At 36.2% G+C, this 27,294-nt stretch overlaps 1 protein-coding gene across 1 annotated transcript in view; it reads left to right on the top strand.

Annotated features, from left to right (window-relative positions):
- PDGFC (platelet derived growth factor C) overlaps positions 1 to 27,294 on the top strand; it is a 100,836-nt gene that overhangs the window by 62,927 nt on the left and 10,615 nt on the right. Inside the window, exon 3 of the mRNA XM_015860984.2 lies at positions 8,099 to 8,279. Coding sequence (XP_015716470.1) covers positions 8,099 to 8,279 — 181 coding nt within the window. The remainder of the gene's footprint in view (positions 1 to 8,098; positions 8,280 to 27,294) is intronic.

A 27,294-nucleotide genomic window follows, 5' to 3' on the forward strand; every position in this document is an offset into this window, starting at 1 on the left:
TAAAAAGATAGATGGTAATGTATGAGTATTCCAGGGTGATAATAATGTAAAATAAATAGATATTTTTCTCTTTCTGACAATAAAACAAGCAAGCAGCAATTATTAGGAAGTTCTGTTTCATACTGGCCTCCGATTGGTATGCTGTGTCTGGATTAAAAATAGGTCTGCATAATTTTACGTCCATTAATTTATAACTAGGTAAACTGAAGTGAGAGGAAACTCCTTGCATGCCTTAGGTGTAAACTGATCTCCTGCTAGGGTTGGGAACACATTTTTCTGCCTCATGCACTGTTTTCCAATTCCTCAGTAACATTACAGGGATTTTTCACTTTCTGATCAAGTAGCAGTTATTAGCCTGTCCTGCAGCAGGATATTGGATTTGGTGATAAATGGGCTGTGCTGGCTTGGTAAATTCTGTGTGCTACTGAAGAAAGAAACCATATGTAGTTGTATCACTAAACAAAAGAAAGAAGTGTTTTCATTTAAATAAGCCTGGGTAGAGTCCCTCTCTTCAGTAAGGAGGAAGAATGAAGAGGAGAGACTTGACCAGGTGCATGATGATGCATCAAGGGAGGGTTTTCATGTGCTTAAAATACCCTTTGGGAATGTTGTTGCTGTGTTCTAAAATTTACTTGAGGAAATCACTGAGAAGTTGCTTAACCGGTAGTTTTCACATCATTGACTCAATCCATAGCCACTTTTCAGAATATAAGAGATTGTGCCTACAGGAAAAACTACCATTTGGGATACTAGGCTAAATATTTAAATATTTAAAATGCAACTTTAAAAACAGCAATAAAAACTTAGTTATGGATTCAGAGAAGCTGAAGGAGGTGCACTGACTATGGTCAACAGCATGAGTATAGGTAGCATCAGAAATGCTTCAGAAAGCTAACAATTAATCTTAACAAAGGGGTCTTTTTCCCTACATAACTCTACTTTTTTTATCTGCATGATCATCATATATCTTTCTGTATCCTAAGATTGTTATTCAAGTGATTAAGAAAAAGGTCTCATTAGAAATGATACTTGTGTAAATTAGGTTAATGGCACAGGCTATCTAGATCTGTGTTCTGTGGTTGCTTTATTCATGAAAACACTTATTTACACATTTTATCTGTGTGACAAATTTAACATATACTTAAATAATTATCAGGTTGCTGTCGGAATATAGAATTATTTTGGTTTAGAGCTTGTAGAGGATCTGCCACTGCATCTAGTTTGAAAATTCCCATTCTTGTGGAAAAGTTAGTGCTCCTTCTCCCCCATGAGGCAGAAGTTATCTTCATGGTCTGCAGTATCCACATGCTTAAGCTGGAGATACTTGTTCACCAGTGCACATAAATGCCAGTAACCATTATATATTTTCACATTGTGTTTGTGTGCCAATGTACTGCTCGTGAGGGAAAGGAAGTGTGTTCAGCAGTACTTCACTTATGAATTATCACTGAAATGAGGGATGAATGATCTTTTTTTCTTTAATATTAATAATATTTCTTTAATATTAATACATATGAATTATCTTTTTTTCTTTAATATACTGCTTTGTTTTCAAGAGACAAAAGCTAAGCTACTACATGAGATGTAGCTGCCTCAGCTGATCCCTCAGGTTTTCAGGAGGTCCATAGAAAATGGAAACGTGTTTTCTGCTAGACACCAGAACAGTTATACAACAGGTATTTCCTCCAAATCAGATAACCATACTGAATCTTTTCCTTTACCTGAAAAGTGGTTGGCTGTTTGATGAGTAGCATTTAGGGGTTTAAAATGCCTCATTTTCTCCTTTCATGTGCAGTGTTGCATAGTCATTATCAAAGTGGCTTACAGTGAGTGAAGGGGAAGGAAACTACAGTCTAAGGATTAAACTTTTTTTTTTACTTTTTTTTTTTTTTTAAATGTATCCTAAATAGCAAGATAGAAGTACAGAAGGAATTGTGCAGTTCTGTTAGAAGCCTCAGGGTGTTATTAACCAGTATGAGGAAAGATGAAATAGAGAGAGCCATGGCAACCATATAACATTTGTGAATGAATATGTGTTTCCATAAGGCAGCTCCTAATGCACAGCACTGCATATTCTAAAATAGATGTATTCAGTGTAGGTTGGCACAGAAACTACAATCCATATTTGGGGAATGGAAGTTAGAAATGTTCTCTGTTTATACTCTGAGTATCTTTATTTCATGAAAAATGTAGACATGGAAAGATACTTGTTGTTTTATATAATATACTCATTTGCTGTATTGGCCAAAAGTGAAGTTTATTGCTGGACGTGATGTCTGTGTATAATTAAACATCAATTTCTGAGTATGAAAAACTGACCTCATCACTTTATTTATATCAGTTATTTCTGGGTATGCTATTCTGTAACAGTGACTGTTAAAACACAGTATGTGTAGGATCAGCAGATACAGTTACAGCTATGGAAATTCATTTTGCCTCAAATTGTTCCTGTTTCAACACTTTCTCTTTTTACATTAAAACATCAAGCATAACAGAAATCATAAGCTGCTAAGTGGAACTACTCATTCCTTAACTGTTGGCTCATCTGCTCTCTTCTTTGATGGCTCTGATAAGTTTTCCCAAAGATGCTCAGGGAAACTGCCAGTGCCACGCACCTCAGCAACTGGAAACAATTGACTCCAGGTGCCTTTGATTTTTTTGCAGACTTCCCTTTTTAAAGGCACTATCAAAAGGGAATATATAAAATATTTTTAATTTTCTATCTGGTAGTCTTTGAAAGGATGTTTCTTCTAATAATTCATCTTTACTGACATTCGAAGTAGCCCCCAGTTATAAGTTTCTGTTCATGTCAAATTAATTTAGTTTTATTGAAGATTTATAGAATCACATAATGTATCATAGAATGGCTTGGACTGGAAAGACCTTGAGGTGGGCAAGGACACCTCCCACTAGATCAGGTTGGCTGGGACCCATCCAGTCTGGTCTTGAACATATCCAGGCATCTCCATCTCCATGGTTTCTCTGGACAACCTGTTCAGTTCCTCACCACAGTCTGAGTAAAGAATTTCTTCCTAACATCTAATTGAAATCTTTCCTCTTTTAGTTTAAAAAAATCCCACTGCTGATTATTTGTTGGTGCTGTCCTCAGGGTTAAGACTTCAGCCAAGGTCCCCTTTCCCTTCCTTTTTTTCCAGCAAACTTTACTTTCTATCTCATCGGAGGGCTTTTTTTCCTTACCTTTGGTGGCAGGTTGAGTTACTAACAGCAAAGTTGTATGGATGCGCAGTGTTCAAGTTCTGTGATTTCAGGAACATTTTATCTACTTGTTAGTGCTGGACTTTACTGATGGGCCGCGTTTTCCCAGTCTGAGGTGCGGGTGAATATAGTTTACTGGCAACAAATACTAAATATTATGAGATAGATGAATGCATTTGACAGGTGAAGGAATTAAATAGCTATTCTGAAGCTTGCAAACTTCTGTTACAGTTGTACTGCTTGGCAACTCTAGATGAGAAAAGTTACCAAAACTAAGATTTCATCTTACACAACTTGAAAAATAGTGTGCATGTACCTGCAATTTCATAATTACCTACTATTTGATTTCTTTTAGCATTTTGATTTTAATTTCACACGAAACTCCTCTGCATCAGAGGAAGATTTCCTTTAGTATTCATGGCAGTGGCAGTACAGGTGACAAAAAAAAAAAATTTCTCCTCCTGTTGAATCAGTGGTGCAGTGTGTGCTCTTCTTTCTACAGCAGTATTGCTGCAGTAGGAGGTTTGTACTTTGCCTGAAATCCACTTTTATTTCTCTGGCTCAGACTGTCACTGACCTTCTATGCTGTTTTTCTACTTGAGATCCTTCTATTTTCTCTCCATTGTGAACTTTGCATTCTCCATGTCTCATCCTGTGATTTTTGCTGGAGGCTGCACAATGCTTTGGCCTATGGGCAATAACAAGGATACTTAAAAAGACTGTTTCTGCCATCAGATGCCATGGATTTGAGTGTCTCTTTTGTGCTCCAGTATTTCCTTATCCACCCAAATAAATGTGAATTTCCTCATTGAACTGTTGCTGGAGATTTCTGTTGATAGAGGAAAGCTTCCAAAATTTGTTACAAGTGAGGAACACAAACTTTGAAAGAAAACGTCTTCAAGCTAAATGTTTGGCCTCTCTTTCCTTTCTAAATATGGTATTTATTTCACAAAGAACAGTGTGATTAATTGCAGCTGAGATTTAAGTGATCAAAGAGATGAAGAGTACTTGAGGTATTGCCCGTGACTTAACACTTCTGTATGTAGAACAATATAGTTTATCTTGAATGATGGAAACTAAAGTTTTATTCCATGGGAACTTCAAATATTTCAGAAGTAAAAATGATAATGATTTTAAATATTGGCTGAAGATGGAGAGAAAACTTTCCTTTTGGAATTCTGTTTAGTGAAAAGACCATGATACTTTCAGGATGACGTTGTTTGGACATTGTGTTGAGAGACGTGGTTTAGTGAGAACTATTGGTAATCGGTGAATGGTTGGACTGGATGATCATGTGGGTCTTTTCCAACCTTGGTGATTCTATGATGATTCTATGACAGTTCTTAGTAACTTCTGTTGTTTCCAAAATGAAGCTGCCCAAATATAAAACATCAACATTCTATTCAGTAACATTTTGTCTAGTGAACTGGCAGAAGACCTTTGATGCTTTAGGTCCGAGTCTGAGGTAGGTATTTTTGTGTGCTGTCCCACCATAGGGAAAACCTTGAGATTCCTAATGCTTTTCAAGATAATGGAATAGAAATACTGCAGCATCCCACAGGGAAAAAATGTCAGGTGTTGCTGTCAACTTCACATCACTTAATGGTTTTAAAAAAATGCAGTCAGTGCTCATCAAAGGAGGGAAGGAAGAGTGTATTTCACTTTTCTCATGGTGAGTGTGCTAGCTTTTTGTCCAGCATGCATCAATATCAAATGGAAAGATCCAGCGTCACCAATATGTCAAAATATTTTACCATGTGGATTTCTACTCCTTACATTCATTGATACATTTGTGGGATTCTGAAGGGAGAGGGAAGCCACAAGGCTTCTCAAAACTGTAAGCCAAGGTAAACACCCTGTCAGAAAATATTTAGCAAATGGCGCAAACCACAGGAAAAAAAAAAAAAAAAAAAAAAAAAGGAGAGGAAAACACATTCCCTTAGAGAATACGATTCCTGGTTTGAAAAGTATTGAAGTTCTGAGTCCCTTACATTACCTCTTTGTCCTTTTCAAATAAATTGCCTTTGGTCAGGTTGTTATTTCAATTCAGAGTCCTGGGCACCTAGCCATAGGGAAGTGGAATACATATTCTGCAGGTTATATATGGCAAGGTGCAATGGGAATCGTTGACTAAAGGCAAATACAAATTTTGTCTCTCGATAAGAAAGGAGACTACCTATTAGTCAGAATGTCTGGTAGCATTTGCATGAAGTACTGAATGCAGATATGTATGAGCATTTATTTAGTCACTGTGCCACAGAGGATTTTTTTTTTCTGTTTGTACATTGCACAAAAAGGATTATTTGGTTAAATGAGCATTTTAACCTTTTTCTTTTTTAAATCCATTGCGAATAGAAAAAAACTTTCTGTTTCTCAATTCTTGTTTATTTATCCAAGTTTTCTTGCTTTTCAAGTAAAAGCTTCTCTTGCTGGGAAACTAGGTGGCTGTGATACTATCCCAGCCAGTTTTCAGCCCTATGACAAGAAGCCTCAGAAGTGTGCAGTGGAGGGCTAAAGCATCTGAACCAGTTTGCTTTGTTGTGTTTTGCAGCAAGTTCTGTCTTCAGTCATCATGCCCAGGAAATGTGTGAGGGGCTTTCTTTGGTTGATGTGAAATTTGTTTCACTTTTACATCAGTGGTACAGTGAGAACAAAGATGCAATAGAAAGTGCCATGTAAGTTATGCTAGAAGCACTAATGCCTGTACTATATTTGACCCCCTACGAACATATGAATTCTTTAAAATAATGATTAAATTATTGACTCTTTACAAATCAGAAAAACAGATAATTATCTAACTGGAGATGTAAAAAATAGAAATTGGAAATTCTGTAATCCAATCACTGTCGAAACACACTACACACCCCACCTCACTGTTTCCACATCCACATTCAGCAAGTGTTGTAAATATCAGTGGGTGCCATTTTATTCACATGGAGGAATTTAGTGCCACACCTTTGCTTCATACACACTTCCATGTCAGACTGCCCCTCTGCTGCCATCTGTCACATGGCAACAACATATAATGGAATATTGGTGGGAACATTCAGCCCCTCCTGCTGTACCACCAACACCCGACTCTGATGTTGCGAGCCAGCAGAATAAAATAAGAGCATTACTTTCTGAGCAGCACTCCTATGATAAAATTCAGTTCTCAAAATCAATTTAGTAAATATGGTCAGTTTCAAAGTCTTGCTGCAATTAATGTACATATTATCTTTGTAATATGTTTTAAACCTGATCACAAAGTTAAAACTGTTTTGAATCAGTTAAAGGAATTAGTGTTTCGCTGGAAAAAATATGGTGATGAAGTAATTAGTATCATAAGTTCAGCAAAGATTTAAAGCTGTGGGATGTGGCAGTAATGCATTTTGAACACAGTTAATGAGCATATTCATTGCGTTCATTCCTAATTAAGTGGAAAAAATACTGGTCCTTTAAATGGAGATAATAAATGTGCAAGTCAGTCTTGCACAAACATGTAACACCAGAATTTATTACCTGCTGTCTAACTAGGGAACTGGGAGTCATTATAAAGATTAGATTTACTGAAAAAAAAAATTGAGAAAAAACTCCTGTAGAAAATGTTTGAGGTAATAATTTTCGCGTTAAATTTTTCTTGGCAGAGTGAGATTGAGTTTTCCTTTTTAAAATATGGTTATTTGCTGCCATCAGAGCTAGTGGGACTGTCTGTACCCTTGAAAAGGATTCAGTAATATTTACCAACTTAGGTTTCTATGAGAAATACATTTAGTTTACAACTTAGAGATGTAAGAGAGCAGAACACTGTCCAAAATGTTGCAACTTTCCTAGAGGTGTGTTCAGGCTGGGCTTACGAGAACAGAGGTGCTGTGGTCATGTAGCAGAGCAGCGGCTGGCCAGCTGGGGCCCAAGGGTTGTACTCCTACCTTTCTGAGCCCAGGAGCATTACTGCTCACAGATTTTCAAGCTCTGCAGCAGGGGAAAAGCGACAGAAATTCCTACTGTTTATTCTGTCAGTAGGCAGCCGGGGAACTGACATGAAACAGGTTAAAATATTAAAACCAGACATGCCTTCTAGAGCAGTGGTTTTCAATGTTTTTATGACTTGAGAACCCCCTAAACATTCTCCAGTGGAAGCAAGGACCTTTGTGTAGTATATTAAAGCTTATGGGTGACAACTGACGGGCGTTTTCTTAGTTACCTTTCATGGACCTATTTGAAGTTGTTCACAGATCCCTATGGATACCCAGACCACACGTTAAAAACCAATGAAACTAAATCAAACCTTTTATGTTCTGTTCTTTCAAAGCTCCCAACTCATATATCTCCTGTCAGTATTACCGACATATCAGATTCTTTCTGACACATGGTGCATTTATGTTTTTGCTTAACAAGTGTCTCACTGGGATACGCATAAGCTTCAAATGTGCTTCCAAGTTTCCCTAAACCACCTTAACCTTCCAGAGCTTACTCATCGTTGGTATTACAAGGGGGCAAGATTTCATTACCAAAAGCCTCTGAACTTTCACTGGCAACATGCAGTATGTTTCCAATAATATTACTGTGCCACACATAAGTAATTTCAGTTTTTTTGTCTGACTTCTTTTTGCCCCATCCTGCATATTGTAATTGTTCCCCATAAAAGGAACAGACTAAACCATACTCGTGGCCTATTCGAAACGTTAACTCTGCTCTTATTTCTTTAACCTCACTGTATGATTTTATTATGTTTTTAAGCCAGTAGCATGTTGGAGACTTTTTTAAAAAGAGCTAACATTGGTAGTATACTTTTAGCATTTAAAAATAATAAAAATATAATTAAAATTCAGTTCATGGATTAAGATAGGATGTTTGTAGAAATTTATCAGTAAATAAACATGTAATTTTCTTTCTTTTTCAGGTATGACTTTGTAGAAGTTGAAGAACCTAGTGATGGCACTGTTTTGGGGCGCTGGTGTGGTTCCAGTAGTGTGCCAAGCAGACAAATCTCCAAAGGAAACCAGATCAGAATAAGATTTGTGTCTGATGAATATTTTCCTTCTCAACCTGGATTCTGCATCCATTATACACTTCTTGTGCCAGTAAGTAACATGTTTCAGGAACATTTCAGAAAAATAACATCTTTGAAGTGGTAGCTCAAAAGAATCTTTGCATAGTTTAGGGTTAATTACTGTTTATTTCTTAGTAATAATAATAGTGAATAATTTGTCTGCCAGAATTGTACGTTTTGCTCTTTAGCTGAGTGTTTTTGTGGTTGACCTTGGATTGCTTTGGACTGGGAAGTCGATGGCTCAGTTGTTTATATGGAAACTCAAACAAAATGTTTGCATTCCTATTACTGTGCTGAAAAAGCCACTTTTTCATCCTTTGAGATGGACAAATTCAGCATAAGAATCAGCTGTGTGACAAGAGCATTGTGTAGTCACAAGTGAAACTGAAGAAATTTATACTCTTCTTAGTCAGCTACTCCATACAGAGCTGGATGATTGTATCTAGTTCAAAAAAAAAAATAAAAGAAGAAGTTCTTAATATTCTGAACTGTTTTATTATAGTGACAAAGCAAATTATGTGTGATTCCCCATTTTCACTGCATTTTTCCTGGAAAATGTACTTTAGACTTCTCTTAATGTTGTTTAATACTTGTAACTCACAGGTACTGAACACTAATTGTTGTCTGAAGTATGGCTGCTTTCACCACCAACAGATTTCTATTACTTTTCTTCAACAAGTGAAAGATTTGTGCTAGCAAAACAACGTTTATAAGTTTTTAGGGATGAGATAATGTTCTGAAATTCAGGATTGAGTGGAACAGGAGTTGACTTGTTCTAGAAGAGATATTCCATATTTAAAGAGAGTAAGGAATATTTTTGTTGCAACCTTTATAATTCAGTTCGTGAATCTCCTCAGTCATCTTGTGGTTTGTGGTATTTGGTTATTGTAAAACATCTGCAAGCTCAATAAAAAACTGATCAAAAGAATCCATGTTGTAAGCCCACTGTCATGCACTTCACTCGATGCGTCTGGCTTACTTCTTTTTCCATTTTTGCCTGTTGTACGCCTTCATAAAACTTCATTTATTGAGAACTGAAGAATAATTCTGTGCAACTTTTGATAACACCTCATCTCCTGTCTCATATGTTTAGTACACTGGTAGTGAAGTCATTTAAGTACAGTACTGTATATACACATGCTGTTTCCTGTTGTATGCCTCTCAGTATTTGTAAATATTTGGGACTAAGTAATATTTCTAAAATGATTAAGGGCAAGTCTGTTTGACTCTTTTGTAAGTTAGATGAATGAATTTTGACATCAAATAACATGTCAGTCAGTCTCCAAACCATCTCAGAATCTGTCCAGGTTTATACTTTTTATACACTTTATATATATAAATATATATATATAGGGCAGAAGGTAATGTTTACTTTCAGAAAATAGTAAAAGAAAATCCCTAAATAGATGTTGTGTGAGCTGATGCGAGATTTCATTGCAGTTGCTCCAGTATTACCTCCTACCTGCTACACGTTTATTTTACTTATGTTTGATCAAATTTTTTTCTGGAATGGTTTAAACAAATGCACATAAAACTGCCAGAATATACATATAATTATATTCATGTGATGCTGGACCGGGAAAACCTTTAAATTATTAACAATTGCAAAAGTAATTGTTAATTTTCAGAATATTTTTTATCACTATCCATGCACATTTATTAAGTAGACAAAAACAGAAACTCCCTACCTTGTATTATGCCTTATTTTAGTCCTTCTTTTCCTCCATTAATGAAGTTTATACTCCTAAGAAGTATGCATACAAACTGTTACAGAAAACAAGCTACTTTATCTATCACGTATGTAAGAGGAAAGAGCAGTCCCCATCATGTCACAGGAATGCAGAGCTAGCATGGTATAACAACTGTTCAAAGGTTTGTGAGAATTACTTTCCAAATTTCTAATGGAGAGACTTTTTTTTTTTAAGAAAAACAAACATATTTTTATAAACCATGGAAAATGCAATTTCACATTTCAGATTGCATAATAAACTGTATATACTGTAAATGCAATCCTTATCGATAAGCTGCAGGATTAGACCTGCTTCTGGTTTTCAAGCAATAAAAAACTGATGTCTCTCTCTTTCTTTCTCTCTTTATTCATTTGTGCATAACATAGTGCTATAGGATCCTACACTGCAAGATAATTTAAAATGTACAGCTTCCCCCATTCACGTGAAAGATGTCAGCTACAGGAATGAGAGTAATTTTTAAATGATTCTTGCAAAAACAAACATCACTGTTTTGCTTAGTGATTCACTTTTATGAATTGGTTCTAAACAGTTATTTTTTGTGGTTTTTTTGTGGTTTTTTTTTTTTCATTTTCTAAGAAAAGGGGGATGGGGAGATGGCTGGTAGACTAGCAATGAGAGATTGTTTCGGGAGAAATGAAGCAAAACTGAAATAAAACAGTGCAAGCTTGTTTCTGTATTTGGAGGCCACACACAGAGAGAGGCACTGGACACATTTTCAGGTCTTTTAAAGAGCAAGAGAAATAGCTTTGTTTAAACCTCCTGTAATTTATTATATATATAATTTTTAACTTTGTATGTTATATTTCAGGCTAACTTTTCCTGTGATTAATAGGTAGAGGGAGAATGGCTATTGATCTCATTACCTTACATCTAGGATTTTGCCACTCAAAAGTACTACCAGCAGTTCCAATGGCATTCAGTCTCACATAGCTTTACAGAAACATTTAACACAGGATTACAAGGCACTGCTTGAAAGCTGTGGGTGTGCTGTATACAAGCAGAAAGTTTGCTGAAACACACAGTTTTTCTTGAGGATCCAGATAACTGCATTTTAATTATTTGATTTTCTTCCATTTTAAATTGTGTATCTTTAAAAGTTCTCTAATTTTAGTTTAACTTTTTTTTTTTAAAACTATATTCTTTTGTTGCAAGTTATTTGGAATGCTGTAAAGTGCCAAGAAGTGTTGAAAAAGTTTATTTTTGCTAAGAAAGTTTAGCTTGTGTTATTTCGGAATTCTCCTGCTACTTTCAGCAAAATTGTTATTCATAGGCCCTCTTTTAATGCTATACCCTGTCACTTAGTCAGTGCTTACTGATGGGTTGTTTTATTCACTAAGGGCTGTTTAGTGGTTGTTCTGCATTTTGACTGTTCAGCTATGTGTTTATTAAAAGTCATGTATTTAGAATCATTTTATAATCCAAAAGCACCTAGAAATATACTGTGGAAAACAACCCATATTTCATTTCTTTTCCCCTCCTTCTCACTTGCCCCCAGTTACTGGTCTAATCCATATAATAGCCATATGCAACTGGGGAAAACCTCATGAACTCCTACGATATGTTTTTGGGCTTCAGTCTTTCTAGCGACTTGTTTAGTTTAAATTATGTCAGTTACAAGTTTGGCATAGAACACTTGATGTAATAAAGCCTATTGTTACTTGGGGGAGCGGGTGAATGGGATACTTGATGCCTGAGGTGCCATTAAGGAATGCATGACTGATTGCCAAAGTAGTTATTAATTATTCAGGGCACTCAAAACAAAGCAGCTCCAGTTAAGTCGAAGCTGGGGGTGACTATATTCCCCTTCTTTTTTGGCATATGGCAGCATGTCATTTGTCATGGAATATCATGCCAGAAATCTTTGCTAAGAGCAGACTTAACCCTGTTTTCTGCAAATGAAGATGAATAGCAAAATCTAAAAGGAGTCTTAAAAGACAGATCTGGTTTAAAAGTAACTTGGGAGGTATTTTGTGATTTTGGTGCAGTACCTGTGTGGTTACCTGGGTTTCAATCCAAAAGAGATTATGATCTTTGGATGGAGAGATGATGCCAGTAATACTCTTGCTGGTAACTGTAAGGAACTGTTAATTTGCTGTTAACTTCGGGAACAAGGACTGATATTTCTCAAGTAATCTGTTTCAGGCCATCTAATAATTTCATAGTTTCATAGTTTCATAGTTTTGTGCGGGTTGGAAGGGACCTTAGAGATCATCGAGTCCAACCCCCCAGGATTCAAGCCTCTGTGTAGCAGAGCGGCACTTCTACCACTTGCACCACAGGGGATTCGAACCCAGGGCCTCTGGTGTTGCAAAGTGGCGTCTTTAACCACTGCGCCACCGGAGGCACACCATAATTGTTACTTTATTTCTTCTGAATTGGCTAATTTTTTTATTTTTTAGGGCTGAGTATGTTAGTTTTGTTTGTGGACTCTTTTAAAATTGAGAATGTTTAATGAGAAAATGCTGATAAAATGTAAATAGTTGTAGAAAAATGTATACTAACGAGAGAAAGGAAAGGTCTTACCTGGCTTTCCCTTTCATCCATTTTAAAGATGTCAGCTGTGTATGTGTTACATCAGGACCAAAGACCAAGAGGCCTAATTTTGGCAGCAATAACTGAAAACCCATGCAGAATCATAACAAATGATATTGTTGATCTCCTGAACAAAGGTGAAGAAAGATGGTATCTCAAGAAGTAATCAAAAGTATTTGGAAAAGAAACAGTATGATTTTAAGGTTTTTTGAGCCAGAGCAAAGGTTGTATGAAATAGCAGGAAAGTATATAGGTGTTAGGTAGTGCTTTAAATGGCTACATGAAAAGAAAGAGGACTGTGAAAATCCTTTATATATTCAGAAAGACTCTTAAGCATAAACTCTGTGTTCAGAGTTTCTGCTATGTATAGTGAATCCTAAGCTCAAATAAATAAACAGACTCCTAAAGATACTCAAGCATGTAAATCCCATGATTCAGTTTTTGTCTGTGGCAAAGAATGATGTGTGGCAAGTCAGAGAGGTTTTTAGACTAAGTTTTCCCATGGGGATTTCATTTTGCATTAGATCTAAGCTGAGGACTGAAGAGAAATTCCTGTTAATTTTTTTTACATAGAATATGAAAGATTACCCACAAATCCATAGATAGGTGGGACATGCTTCAGGGTTAATTCTTAAAAATCAAAAAAACTACAGAGTGTACAAAAAAGAGAATGACTGTTATCCATGGAACTATGATGAAAGGAAAATGATTTTTTATCAGTCAACAGTAATAGAAACAAGCATTTAATGCATTATGTATGCAGCGATGTGAATTTGAAAATGTGCTATTTGACAGAGTTAGGTGTAAGGATAAGTTCCTACACCTTTCACCATTTCTTAACTGTTGGGATGTCTTAAACCAAAGGTTCTCTATCCCAGAAATCTGTTACCAGTGGTGGTCATAAAATGGATGATTAGGGAGCACTAAGAAGAAGGCAAGCAGATGTGAGGGCTGGAGCACCTCCCCTATGGAGTCAGGCTGAGGAGCCTGAGCTTGTTTTCAGCCTGGAGACGAGAAGGCTGCGAGATGGCCTAATTGCAGCCTTTCAGTACCTAAAGAAAGCCTATAAACAGGAGAGGAGTCAACTCTTTACAAGGGTAGGTAACAGCAGGACAAGGAGTAATGGTTATAGGTTGAAGGAGGGAGTATTTAGGTTAGATATCGGGGGAAGTTCTTTACTATGAGTGCTGGCTCAAATACTGAGATGTTTTGGCTGACATGCTTGCTAGTGGTGTGTACTCTGCTAAGTTTTGTTAACACAGTTCGAGTTATGGAAAGATGAAAACAGGAATGAAAGGAAAAATTTGAGGACAGAATAATGAAGAGTTACTTGGTGCAGTCTCTCTGTCCACTTTTTTTTACGTATGTTCCAGACCTGAAAGGGCCCTTAGGAGCAGCAGAATCACAAGAAAAAGAATGAAATACTGGAGCAGCTTCTGTAGATGACTGACAACACAGCCTAACACCATAGACCAGTGGAAGCAGCTTTTTAAATTTAGGAAAAAAAAGTCTTGGCAGAGTAATAACACTGTAGTAGCTTCAGGGTAAGAGTTTGCTTGAGGAAAGATTAATGTAGGGTATTGGTGGTAGTGTTAAGAGAAATCCTTTTGTTTCTAAAGAGGGATAGATAATAAGCACTATGGGAATACCAAAATTTGCACCTGTCTTGTCTTTACAGTACCTGGCCTCTGGTGTTACAGATGGGGATTATGAGCTGTCATTTGTTAGCTTCTCATAAGAGCTCAAAACTGTTTTAATGATGATGATGAAAGGTTTGGCTGAATAAGCCAGGATTTTTGTTGAAATGGTTCTGGTTTTGTTTTCATGGGAAAATCTACAAAAAGACAAAGCAGATAAATCTGGCCTTTCAATTATCTCTGATTAGGATGGTGGAGAAAGAATTAACAGAGTTCCTTCTGTGCTGACTACTGGTAGCCAGTACACATTAATTGCTTAAAAAAATGAAGACAAATAAAAACCTTGTGCATGAGAAAGGGAACAGTTTCTGCTTGGCAAGACAGCTCCAGAAGCTCAGGCTGCTTGAGTATTCATTTCATTCTGTTTTTGAACTGGGCAATAAATTGTAGGAAAAAAATTGCTAAAAATCTCTTTTTATGAGGAGAACTAAACTACTGGGTTTCAAATTGAAGGGAACAATTTAGTGCATGAAAGACCTGGCTTAAAGGCACATGAAAAGTGAATGTGTGAAAGCAGGTGGTGCAGCCTTTAGGAGAAGTGTTGCACGTAACCCTAAAGACATTGTGAAATTGTTACTTTCTAATAACCCTTCTCTTTCTTCTGCCTAAGTATCCCTCCATTATACTCCTCCCTGACATCATGTACAATGGTTCTCAAATTATCTGATAGATGGTGAGGGGAATTTCTGTGTACTGCTGTACACACTTAAATCACCTTTAAGCTTTACTGTCTAGTGTGTAGCCCTGATATCTTTTGGTAGCTCTTAGCTTAAAAGTTTCTTGGGAGATCTGTTCAAACCGTTCTTCAAATAGCGTGACAAATACCCTTTTAACAATGTGATCATCTTCTAACAAGACAGACAGATCCTACCCTAAAGAGGTTCTTGCAGAAGTTGTTATACTCATGATTTGGTGAATAGTTGACATAGTAAAAACAGTTCCCTAGAATTGAATTTGAAAATGTATTGTTTCAGTAGGTTTATTTCAAATATTTTTGTGTCAAAAGTAATTGTCTAAATCTGGCAATGGGATGTTACCATTACATTTCAGCGTGGTTCTCTACTGAAAAGATTGTTTATGCTATGTGAATGTAAAAAAAAAAAAAAAGAAGAAAAAAAAACCAACTCTATTTTTGAAATTTCAAAACCTCTGAAGTTGTTTCATGCTAATTCTGTGCGACCTGAAATTCTTGAACTTTCTGCTAGCTGTCAAAACCAAGATGATTAGGTAGGTGAGGAGAGTAAGACATCTGAGAGTTTCATTCAGACATCGTCTTTACATCTTTGGAAGACAGGAACAAAGGAACAAATGCCACAGCATTTTTAACATGCTAACTGTAAGGGCAATTAGCCTCATAAATGTAGGCTTTTAATATACAAGCTGTTAATAGGGTTGCTCTTGCTTAGCTTTTAAAAATCATTCTAATCTTCTGCACTCTTCTGATTTGCATGTGCGTATTTGTATTTCGGCTTTTCAGTGTGAGGTATACCAGGCAATCAAAAGTTAATAATAAAATAATTACCGTTCATGAGTCATCTGCATAATGCCTTTTTGGCTTGGAATTCATGTATTTTAGTCAAAGAAAATTCTGTTGTTGTTCTCTTCCTGTTTGCACTCTGTCAATATATGTCCCTTTAAATACTGTATTTACTTTTAAAATTTGCTTTTCTGATTAAAATAGTTACGGGCAGCTTTCATGTGCGGAAAAACCCAACACCCTATAGCAATTCAAAATAGCAGTACATCTCTTGATGCAACATAGGGGTAGAATTAGGATTCATAAAAATACTTTTACACCAACACTCAGCTGGTATGAAACATTTCACAGAGAACTAGACATATGGCAAAATCTATCATACAAAGACAAATGAAAAAGTGTCAGATGGCTTTTCAATTATGTTTCATTAAGAACAAAAAGTTGAATTACTTCTAAAGCTAAATTTTTAGATAAATGAAAGATGGCACATTGTTTGGAAGTAACTTATTGCTTTGCTAACAAAGCACATCAAAAAGTAGGAGAGCTTAAGGGGCAAAGCAACACATCTATGATGTGATAGAGAGGACCAGGTATGCCTGATAGGTTACAGATGTGGGATATGGGTGAACTTGAGCTCACAGCCCACTGTATGGAGTCAGAGCAATCTTTAGTCAATCCTCTGCTCTGCTGCAGTAAATCAAACTGAGTGTGTACTGCAAAGCAGCATTCTAATCCCACTTAATTTAAAATCATAAGAATACCTTTGAAGCAATGTCACGAGGGAATAGCAAAGTAAATTCAGCAGTTACTTTTGTAAGCTACTTATCCATATCACTGTGTAGGTAAGGATTTATTTATATGTTTGTTTAGAATTTAGGTCAAACAGAAGAGGAGGAAGTAAACCATAGTGGTTGTGTGTAACATTGTTAGTAAATAGTGACTTTTTTTTCATATTTTCATTTAGGTGATCAGTGCACTTGAAGAGTCTTTTGTGATTATTTTCTGAGATTGCGGTTGTTGACCATACAAAAAGGCCAGTGGATAATTTATAGTTAGAAGCTGGTCTAAATTTCATGGTTAATGCTTGGAGGAGTGGCAAAATGGTAAAGTGATACCACAGAAATCTGAAACCAGAGGCAACTCACTTTAACAACATGGTTCTAAGAAAAACAATGACTTTCTATTCTTCAGTTTTCTTTAAATCCAATTTCCTAGTGATACGAAAGTATGTTTTCTTTTGAAGGACTCCACACTGTTGCTCCTTTGATCAAACACTTACAAAAAGCACTGCCCTAGTCGATCAACTAGAGAACTCACAAAGTTCAAGAACAAGTCTATCAAGTACATGCACAACAAGTGAACTTTTCATCATGGGTATTCTATATCCTCCTTTGAGTTTCTTGCAGACTTTAGTCAAGATAGAACATGGTACATAATGGGCCATTCCTTCCTTGCAGTAGGAATGTAGCTTGTACTGATATTTTGTAGCTTTCACTGATATTTTCTGCTGCAGGAAAGGATATCAGCTTGCTGCTGATGTGGGAAGTGAAAACTGTAGTCAATTTACCTGAGGGGTGACAATGAAGTATAGATTACCAGCACAAATGTAAATTTGTTGGGAATTGTGTTAAAGTTAGCACTGAAACTGCTGTACTAAGATCACAATCAGTATTTATCTCTAAAAATCCTATTGGATCAATTTTCTATAGGAGAGTACTTTATAGTAGGGAATAATAATAATAAAAGAGTCAGTATGTATTTTTGTTTTCCTCAGAAATCTTTTACAATACAAAATAGCTGCTAAGATAGTTCACATTGATATTGTTTGAGCAGACGATACAACTTTCAACAGCAAAATGTGCTCTTAAAATAGAACTTAATTTTACAGAGGGAATTTTTTATCTATATGAATTCAGTCAAACTATGTTGTTTATGCTGATGTATTTTAAATGATAATTCTTCCAGCCCATTCCCCAAATGGCTTATGCTGACATGTTCATTTATTAATTATAATTCATGCTAATCCTCACTTTTGTTTAGTGGGACTCTGCATATAAAAATGCAAAGCAGTTTCAAATTAAGTAGTATATAATTGAAGAAAGCAAAGAGCATTCTAATAATGTCACCTTGGCAATTAGGTTCCTTACCTTTATAACTCCTTATAAAAAGAGATGGGATTTAATAAAAAATAGCTAATTGACTCTTTCTTCAGCTGTCATTGTAGTCAATTTAGTTGACTTATTGGCATTGCTTTTTAAGGATGGTTTCTGCAGTACCTCTTACAAGAAAGTAATGCCTCCTATTTTATTATGTTGGCCCACAGTGTCAGAGACAGATGTTGGTGGTATGTCCATAGAGGCTGAACCTTCCTGCCAGTATTCCATTACATGCTGGTGCTGTGTGATGGCAGCAGAGGGGCAGTCTGACAATGGTGCCTGACGTGGAAATGTACATGAGGCAGTGGGTGTATCACTGAATTCATCCATGAGGAAAAAATGGCACTCACTGACATTCATCAATGCTTTCTGAACATTTATGGAGACCAAGAAGTGAATCTGAGCATAGTGAGGAAGTGGCGGTTCCTTTCAGTTGAGGCGACAGCAACAGTTGGCTGTTTTTTACAAGTACATTTTTACAAGTGCAGTATGCGAGCTATTGTTCATGGCTGATGAAAATACATAGCCCATGGTGGTGCCTGTGTTGAAAAACAGTGTAAGAAAATAGCTGAGAATTTGTGCTGTGAAGTAGTAGTGTTGTGTTCTTTGTATCTGTTCTAGTTGACATGTAAATAAATAGAGGCATTACTTTTGGAACAATTGAATCAATACCAATTGCTATTGCAAGCTTTCAGAACTGGTTTCTGTTATCTATACAAACAAGTTGTCTAATGGAGTTCACTGTGCAGGTCATGGGGAAGAAATCCCACCTGCAGTAGCCTCACAAATATCTTCAGTGAGTCTTCCTAATTTCCTTGCAAAATGTCTCGTTTCTCCTCTTCTGCAGCATATTGTAGCAACTGTGGTAAGTGCCCAGAGCAATTGTGATATGCACTGAGATGTATACTGAGTGATAAGTGCTTATTTCTTAAATAATATTATTTTACTATCACTTTATTTATCTTCTTTGTCTTATTCATGAAACTGTTTTGTCAAGTATTTGAATGACATATGTAGATTGGAAGTTTGGTCTCCTTTGCAGTCTTTGGAGCTCACTTTCTTTCTAGAGATCATTTGACCACAGCTGTGGACAGTGACAGTGCTATAACCAACCCTGACAGGCTTCTATGAAAGTTACTTGATTTACTAGCAGTCTTCAGAAGAATCAGACCTTGCCATAAAACACTGTGGATTTGTTCATACTGTGGACTTATTATTTGGCAGTTTTCTTTTCCTTCTTTGTTTATACTTATAAAGGAAAGGGATGAGAAAGAATTGTGTGTGCAAAGGAGGAGTATATTAATGCATTGTACTAAAAATAGTTAGACTATTTGCTGTCATGATTATTATTTTCTAAATAATATCGAGATGCAAACTGAGGCAGTTGCATGTAGTGTCTTAAAATGCTACCTATTCTTATTTGATAGATTTGTTCATGCTGTAAGCAACACAGAATTTTATGGGAGACTACTTGAAATAGAATGAATGCTCTGCTTTCAAACCGTCTTTGAAGGCTGCGTTTTCAGTAGCAGCCATAGAGATTGAAAAAGTGGGGTATGGTAGAAATGTGTCCACTTCTATTTTATGGCTGATGGTAAAAACATCTTGTTAAGTGGATTGTATTGCATGCTATTTCAGTGCTTCAACATAATTGTAAATGATACTGCCAAAGGAACTTCTGCTGCTCCTGAATGAGCAGCCTTTGTCAAAAACCTGTTCCTCTGAAGTCCTGGTTGTAACATCTGACTGCCTAGTTTTTTTCAAGAGAAAGTAACTAAACTAAACTCCAAAATAGGAAGTAGTTTTGTTAATTTCCATATTCTCGTATGAATAAGGGCTTCTGGACTAACCTGCAAAGGAAACTATATATTTTCAGGATATTCTACATTTATGTATACAGTCATTCCGTTATTATGTCTTATTACAATAATAATATAATAAATCTTAAGGGTTAGATAGGGTTAACATACAAATGGAGAAATAGTCGCTGAGGGGAAAAAGTCTATTAGAGCTTAGTTGGTGAAGAGTTTGTGTTATACCAAGTCAACACGGCAAAATGATTTAATATTCATTTCCAGAATTCAGCATAATCTTACATGTTTTCTAGAAGCTGTGAGGTAGCCAGATAACTTCTGTGTAATTCAAATGCAAAAGTACAGAGTTAAAAAGGAATTTGCTAGGATATTTCTGAGCCATTGTCCCACTGCAAGGCAGGATTAAATAGGGTTTATTCTTGCCAGATAATTGTGCTGTTCCTGAAGTTCAGGGACAAAGATTTCACAGACCTTAATCATCTGTTGCACTGCTTAACATAGTATGCATTTTTTTTCCTTGTGATTGATGGACTGAGGAACAGCTGATCATCTGATGCTCTATTACATGCTATTGCATCTCCTGTCAGTCTAGGCTAAAAAAACCTATTGCTCAGTCTTATCATAGTTTGCATTTTCTTTCTCTTCTTGCTTTTTTCTTGGAGCGTTCTCTGCCTATATCTTAAAAGTTCTGGAGATAAGAACTAAGCACTTCACCTGATATCTTTCTAGCAGCTCAGTAGCCTAGCACTATGGTCTGAGTACATCCACCTGAGATTTGCCTTTTTTCAGAACAGGATGACATTGCTTCCCATTCAGTTTTTCGTCTCCTGTATCTCTACTGGAGTGCTTATGATTTTGAACTATTTTTAACTCTTTAATTTTACATGCAAGTAGATTTGGAATATGTGTTTCCTAAATTTCTTACAGTACGCATAATTTTCCCACTCATTTTGCCTTTTAATTCTTGTATAATCTCATATACTATCCTATTGTGCATTATTTATCATATATATATATCATTTATCATATATATATATCTTTGAAAGTATATTGAGGTCACATGAGATGGGAATTAAGAGATAAAGACAACAGAAAATGCAAAGGTGAGAGAAATCCAGCTGGACATTAAGAGCATATTAGAACATCATGGCTAACACTACAGGACAGCAGAAGCTAGCACACATAACAGAAGTCTGGCTTTTTCAGTCAGGGTGAGAATCTCTTTGTGGGCAATGCAGTCATAACTTTTGCCTGTGGATAAGTGGTTACTAGCTTATGATGTGTATATTATATTCAAAGCAAATGTATAGAAATAACTTCTTCACAAATCTTAATGTAGAAAAGCTCTAGCATGTTTGATGATGCTAAGGAATGGGTACACGAGGACAGAGCTGAGGTTTTTTCTCTCAGAGTGATGTTTTATTCAAAGACTTTTTACCCTTGAGGCAGGACAAGCTATAATTTGCAATATCTGCTGCACAGGAACGTGGGGTGTGCTCCTTTTGTTGTGATATGAAATGAACAGAAACCTGTTGTGGATTGCAATTCAGCATGTATTCCAAGGGAGCACCTTAAAATGGCATATGCTGTAGAAGACATTTTCATTGCCCTTGACAAATATACTTTCCAGTTGTGATAAACAGTCATTCCTAGTGTTTAATGTTTGATGAACTTACCTATGAACTTATTAGTGGGAAAAGTAAACATTTTTGTAACAGCTATCCATTTCCAATATCTAGAGGGAACTTAGAGCACTTCATTACCTGACTCCAAACATTGTCTGTTTTTCTATTATTTTTTAAAGTATTTAAATGTTACTGATGCAAGCATGTTTCCTGAATGAATTTTGTGTGTGTATGTAAATAAGGTCACTAATAATTATGGTAACCCAATTTACAGTATGATTTCAGCTAATATTCCTTATGCTATGTCTAAATGTACACTGAAGTCTTGTAATTGTTCTTTTGCACTGACTCGTTTATAGACTGAGGCTCTTATATTACTGCTTGTCCAGCAATTATGCTCCTCCATTTAGAGGATAAATTCACATTTTAAGCATAATTTGGATTGTTCTCTTGCAAATCTTCTCTTAACTGAAGTGTTAGCTTTTCCACATTTTGGTCTACAGCAGATACAATAAAATTCAGCTAAGTATTGAAGCCAAGGCTCTCTGTGCACTGCATTTGACTTTCGGTCTGAACTATGAAAAAAGAATTTACTCATAGTGAGATCCTAGTACTCATAAGAATCTCTCAGTATTTGATATGTAATATCATTTACAAGACTTCTCTTGTAGGAAGGAATTGCAAGTCTAAGATGGCATTCATCAAAATAGAACATTCCAGAAAATAATATGTAATGAACAAAAATATACCGAGTGTTTATTGTTACGGTTATTATAAGGATTTATTATAAGGGTACCAGTGGTTTACAAAGGGTTTATTTATTCAAGAGTTGAAAAACTCTTCTTATCTGGCTCTCTACTCTTGCGTGTACTCAAGTATCTTTGTATGGCTATGAAATAATACTCTTCTGTGAAGTGTTATTACTCCTATAAAGAGTCATAAAATATCCAGCTGTCTTAATCACTACTTGAACACAAAAGAAAAGCCAGTTATCACTCAAGCTTCTATTTGAAATATAAAAGGTGATAGTAGATTAAAGCCACAAAGCAACAAAGTAGTTTTGGAAAGGTCTCTGGAGAGTTCTACTTGAGATCCTCAGTGAAACAAAATGAGAAGACAGTGAATTTGTTGGAAAACACAACAAGCAATCAGTAGAATTCTACACTGGACTTGCATATGGGACTACTACTGATGAATTTTGAAACAGTGAAAGATGACAGATATGAAACGACAAATTTTAAAATGTTCTATGAATATAAAGAAATTGTTATTAGATTTAGAGACTTATCCCCATCCTGCAAGCAGCAGGTGTGTTGCAGGTCTTTCTCCAAACAAAGATTTTGTGGGGCTGTCGTTAGAATACTTCAATAAATTCCTGTGGGACTTTGTTTTGCTTATACACAATCTATTTTCAGTTGTTTTCTGCAGGTATTTTGTACTTATAGCCTATTCACCTCTTCATGTTCCCTAGAGGATATTATAATCAGGTTATGACCATGTATTTACAGCTTAAAAAATGAATGCATACAGTGTGTATCTCAGAATCTTGTTGTACTAAAGGACATTGCTGGCAGGTGGACAGCTGAATTTGATACTCTTAGAGATCTTTTCCAACCTTGGTGATTCTGTGATTCTATGGAGTCCATTCATTTTTAATATGACAGAAACATAAATCACACTTGATCAGGATCTGGAAGGAGCTATGCATGACTTCAGTATACCAATACTTCAGGGCACAGCCTATCACAGAGATACAGGAATGACTATCCAGTCCTGTGATGCCAGACTCTGTGGCTTCTCCCACATCCAGCATTATTACTCTTTATAATGTGGATAGATATATCTGTATTGCCCATTGTCTGAATTAGACTCAGGTTTGTTTGTTTTTATTTATTATTGTGTTTTCAAATAATAAAAGAACAAAAATGATCAACTAAATTTTAGCTCTTAAGTTTTAGTCCTATTTGCACTTACAGAGGTAAGCGTGTATCTAGTTCATTTTAAATGTGCTGCACGTTTGGTTTGAGAGTGTTAAAACACAAGCCTCTTGGAAGTTCAGAAATGAAAATATTACCTAGTAGTTACTAGGGTACAGAAGGTAGATTTATGTTTTCTTTTGGCACTTACATGGAGTGTGGAGAGCTTACTACGCATTTCATTTAAAGTCTTATTTAGAAGAGAGATTTAGAAACAAGAAGGTAGTGCTCATTAAAGATTATGGTTTTGGATGAAGTTATGGTTTAGGTATTATTAGATATTCCACAAACATACTTCATAGGAATCTAAACCAAAGATTGTTTTCATAAAATTAGTCTCAGTACCTAAAATAATTTGAAAACAGCAACAAAAAGAATGTTTTTAATGGATGGACTGCAATTGAAAACTGTCTTATTGATTTTACTTTGGAACTTCCTTTGCCACAGAAGTATTTTTCATAACTTGTCTATACTGTCAGGCCCAGTTCATGGCAGTTCTAAATGTTTGCTTTCAAATGAAGCGTAGTGTATGGAAGACCTTATTGTCAGTACAGTACTGTGAGCATTAGTTTTCTTTTCACCACCTTCTAATTTTCTAAATGAATACTATGGATTATTGCTGACAAATAGGATCACGAGAAAAAGCAAAATGTATTTTCATACATATATAAACATGCAAATGTATATATGTCATTATAGGTCACTAACTTTTTGGAGTTTATTTGAAAATGGCTCCAGAAATTATTGCTTTAAATGTCATCATCTGAGAATTCATCAAGCTGTTCTAGGTGGGTGTCAGTTCTGGCTTCAGATGAGTAATTCTCACCAGTATATTTCAACAGGTGTGACGGTGCACAGGCTTCAGGCAAAAGACTGTGATTTGCAGGAAGAAATCTGATGATTAGTGACATCCTGTGCAATTTTCTTGCTGCCAATTTCCTTGAGAGCATCTCCCAGTTGTTTCCAGTACAATTAGAATTCTGTGAACTGCACGGAAACTCTAGTTGGGGGAATATTTAGAATATTTCTGGATATATTTGTCTCAACACTGTAAGATAGCCTGAGGAAATGTTAGGCTGCTCCCAACACTACTCTTACGTGTCATTAATCCCTTATTAATATCTGTGACAGGCAAAGACAGAAAGGAAGCAATGCATTCACATTCCCTTGTGACCTTTCTCCCGTTGGGGAAATTATGCACAATTATGGGAAGGGTCTCTAAAAATTAAAAGATTTAGAGTTTAGAAAACTGTCTCTTGGCTTCAAGATATGTTACTGCAAGGACATGGATACTAAGCAATAAGGTCACTGGTGAGACAAAAGGAAAGCCCTGGATGCGTATGAAGGGAGACTTAGATAAGAAAAATCAGGGAGTAGGCAAAAAGCAGAGAGCTGGAGGCTCCATGAAAAATAGTCACTTGACTGGCAGAAGTTGCATCCCAGCAGCAAGGATAGCTGGAAAACGTGCATGATTTTACTTCAGTGCCACTGAAGCCTATTATATCATCCTTGCTGCTGTGATAGGAACTTCAGCAACAGAAGCAAGTTTCTGCAGTAGATGGGAACAGTGCTGGCCTTCCTGGCTTACATCTCTGTCACTTGCAAGGAAATGTGCTTGCCTTATTCCAAAGCCTTATGGCTTTGGCAGCCTAAATGTGTTATCTGTCTTTGCTCCTTCTTTTCCATTTCATTGCCAGAGGCAGGAGAAACAGATCCTAAAATCTAGTTTATCTGCCTTGGTGGTTGCCCATAGAGGAACTTTGCTTCCTTCTAACATATCTCTCTCTTGAAGAGGACTACCATTTTATGTAGCAGTGGCACAGGCTTGTTCCCATATACAGCACAGAGAGTGTGAGTCATTGGAGGTTACAGGCTTTCACAGATGGATTAGCATTTTATACTACATACATGTGCATAAGTAAATTGGTGCTTGTAGGTAGCTAATGATTTGTTGAGGCTTTTAAGAGTCATTATTGCATCTGTTTGTGGGATAAAAGAAAAAGCTATTGTTATGCCAAGAAGCTTCTATGTCCTCAGGGTAAACTCTGAGCTGCATATCTACTCTTCCTCCTAGTTTCTAATGAGGCTAATAGGAGGGCTACCTGAAGGTACAAAATAAGCTTTCTTCATTGTGTTACAATAATGTACATGTGCTTTTAATTTCAACAGCATACTTCTAAATCTGCTATTTAATAATAATAGTAGTAAAGCTATATGAATATCTAATTAGAAAAAATCTTTCAAATTGCTTTCAATTTCTGATCTTTATTGATTCGTGGAGGAGGGGAGTCCCCTTTGATTGATTGATTGATTTGTGGTTGCATAAGTGTCCTCTTGCCCAATGAAACCACACTGATATTTAATAGTTTCTCCAAACTGTGCCAGCTGATGAATGAGTTTTCACTCAAAAACATCTTGGCAATGGTTTCTTCAAGACATTTGTAAATGTGCTGTCACGCCAGGTATTTGACTCACTGGTTTTTGTTGTTCCAGTCTTAACTCAGCGATTGTATTATTAATTGTGGAATTCATCACTGTTGGCAGCAGCACACTAGGAATATTACATCTTTCTTCTCCTTTAACTGGGAGGGGGTAGTGTCAGTACCTTGATAGTTGGTACCTAAGAGGCAGGAGCAAAAGAAAAGCTTTGCTTAGATTACAGATGTGCTTAGGAGTTTATCTTGTGTAGTTGGTAGGGAAATGCTGTTTTGTTCTGAGTAGTTGATCTTTGGTTTAGGTTCTGTGCAAGAGAACAACAGATGGAAAGCATCAGAAGACAAAATACTGTCTCATATTCAAAGTTTTACTCTTCATACTTATGTATTCTTCATTAATAAACATTAATCTATTGTTTATTGTATTCATTCTCTCCTAGAGCTTATGACATCAAGGAGTTGACATTATGCTTATTTTACACATTTGACATTTCCTGGTATGAAGTTCCTGGTGCCAGAGTGAATCTGAGAATGTTTTTCTTATTGGCCACTCTACTTTTGGTTGGGATGGTTTGGCTGTTGGAGGTCTATGCTGTGAACAAACATGGGTTTAAAGAAGAATGGAGAGGAGCAATTTCTCTTTTAGAAAGGTTAGCTCTTGTTTATGATGCAGCTGCATAAACAGTCACACTGACAAAACAAGGAGATGCTTCTGCCAGAAGTTTTACACCAGGAAGCTGTGGCCTAAGTTAAATTCTCAGGATCATAGCGGAAGTGTGTGTCAGAGCAAGAAATGACATCTTCAAGTTAGACTACGCACTACATTGTCCTTAGGTGTTATCTTAAAATAGGTAATTTCATATTCATGTGTTGTAGTTTTTATTCAGATTTACTGCTTCACCAATGGGCACTTTCATTGTCCCATGTATGTGTCATACCCTTTTCCCTTTGAGAAAGAGGCTAGGTGGGGCAGCTTTGATTATTCCAGCTGGGCACCACTACTGTTCTGAGAACACTAACATGTATTTTACTTCCTAGATTTCTTCTTGAGTACTATTGTTATGTGTAACCTTCAGGGCTGGATAAGTCTGTGAAGCTTTTGTATTATTTTCTTCTTTTTTTCCAAGCTCATAAGTAAAACTGTAGCCTAAATTTGATCTATTTGCCTGTCTTTAATGCTCGTAAACACCTCTGAGAATTTCTAGAAGGTATTTGTTTTGACAGAGTCAAGTACAAACACAGAAATATGGTATAAAAAGACCTCCTGAAACTTCTGTTTGATCCAACACTTGTCATTCTTGGCTGTTCTTCAGGGCAGCAGAAATTCTTTTTTCTGCTCTGGTTTTCATCCTGAATCAGTTTTAGTAACACTAAAGGTAGAACTATTTAGTTCTATCTTGTTTTTAAGCATCTTTATTCTTATTAAATTGAAGTTGTTCCCTGGACACAAGATTAAAAGCCATAGATAGAGTGTAGAGTAGAAGAGTCACACTGACATATGGAATTTGTTGAGGTAATTTTAATATCTGTCTTAATGGAAATTATACATCCTTGTGCATAAAAAGGCTCAAGCCTAAAACATC

The sequence above is a fragment of the Coturnix japonica genome, chromosome 4, assembly GCF_001577835.2.
Source record: "Coturnix japonica isolate 7356 chromosome 4, Coturnix japonica 2.1, whole genome shotgun sequence".
Taxonomy (NCBI): Eukaryota; Metazoa; Chordata; class Aves; order Galliformes; family Phasianidae; genus Coturnix; species Coturnix japonica.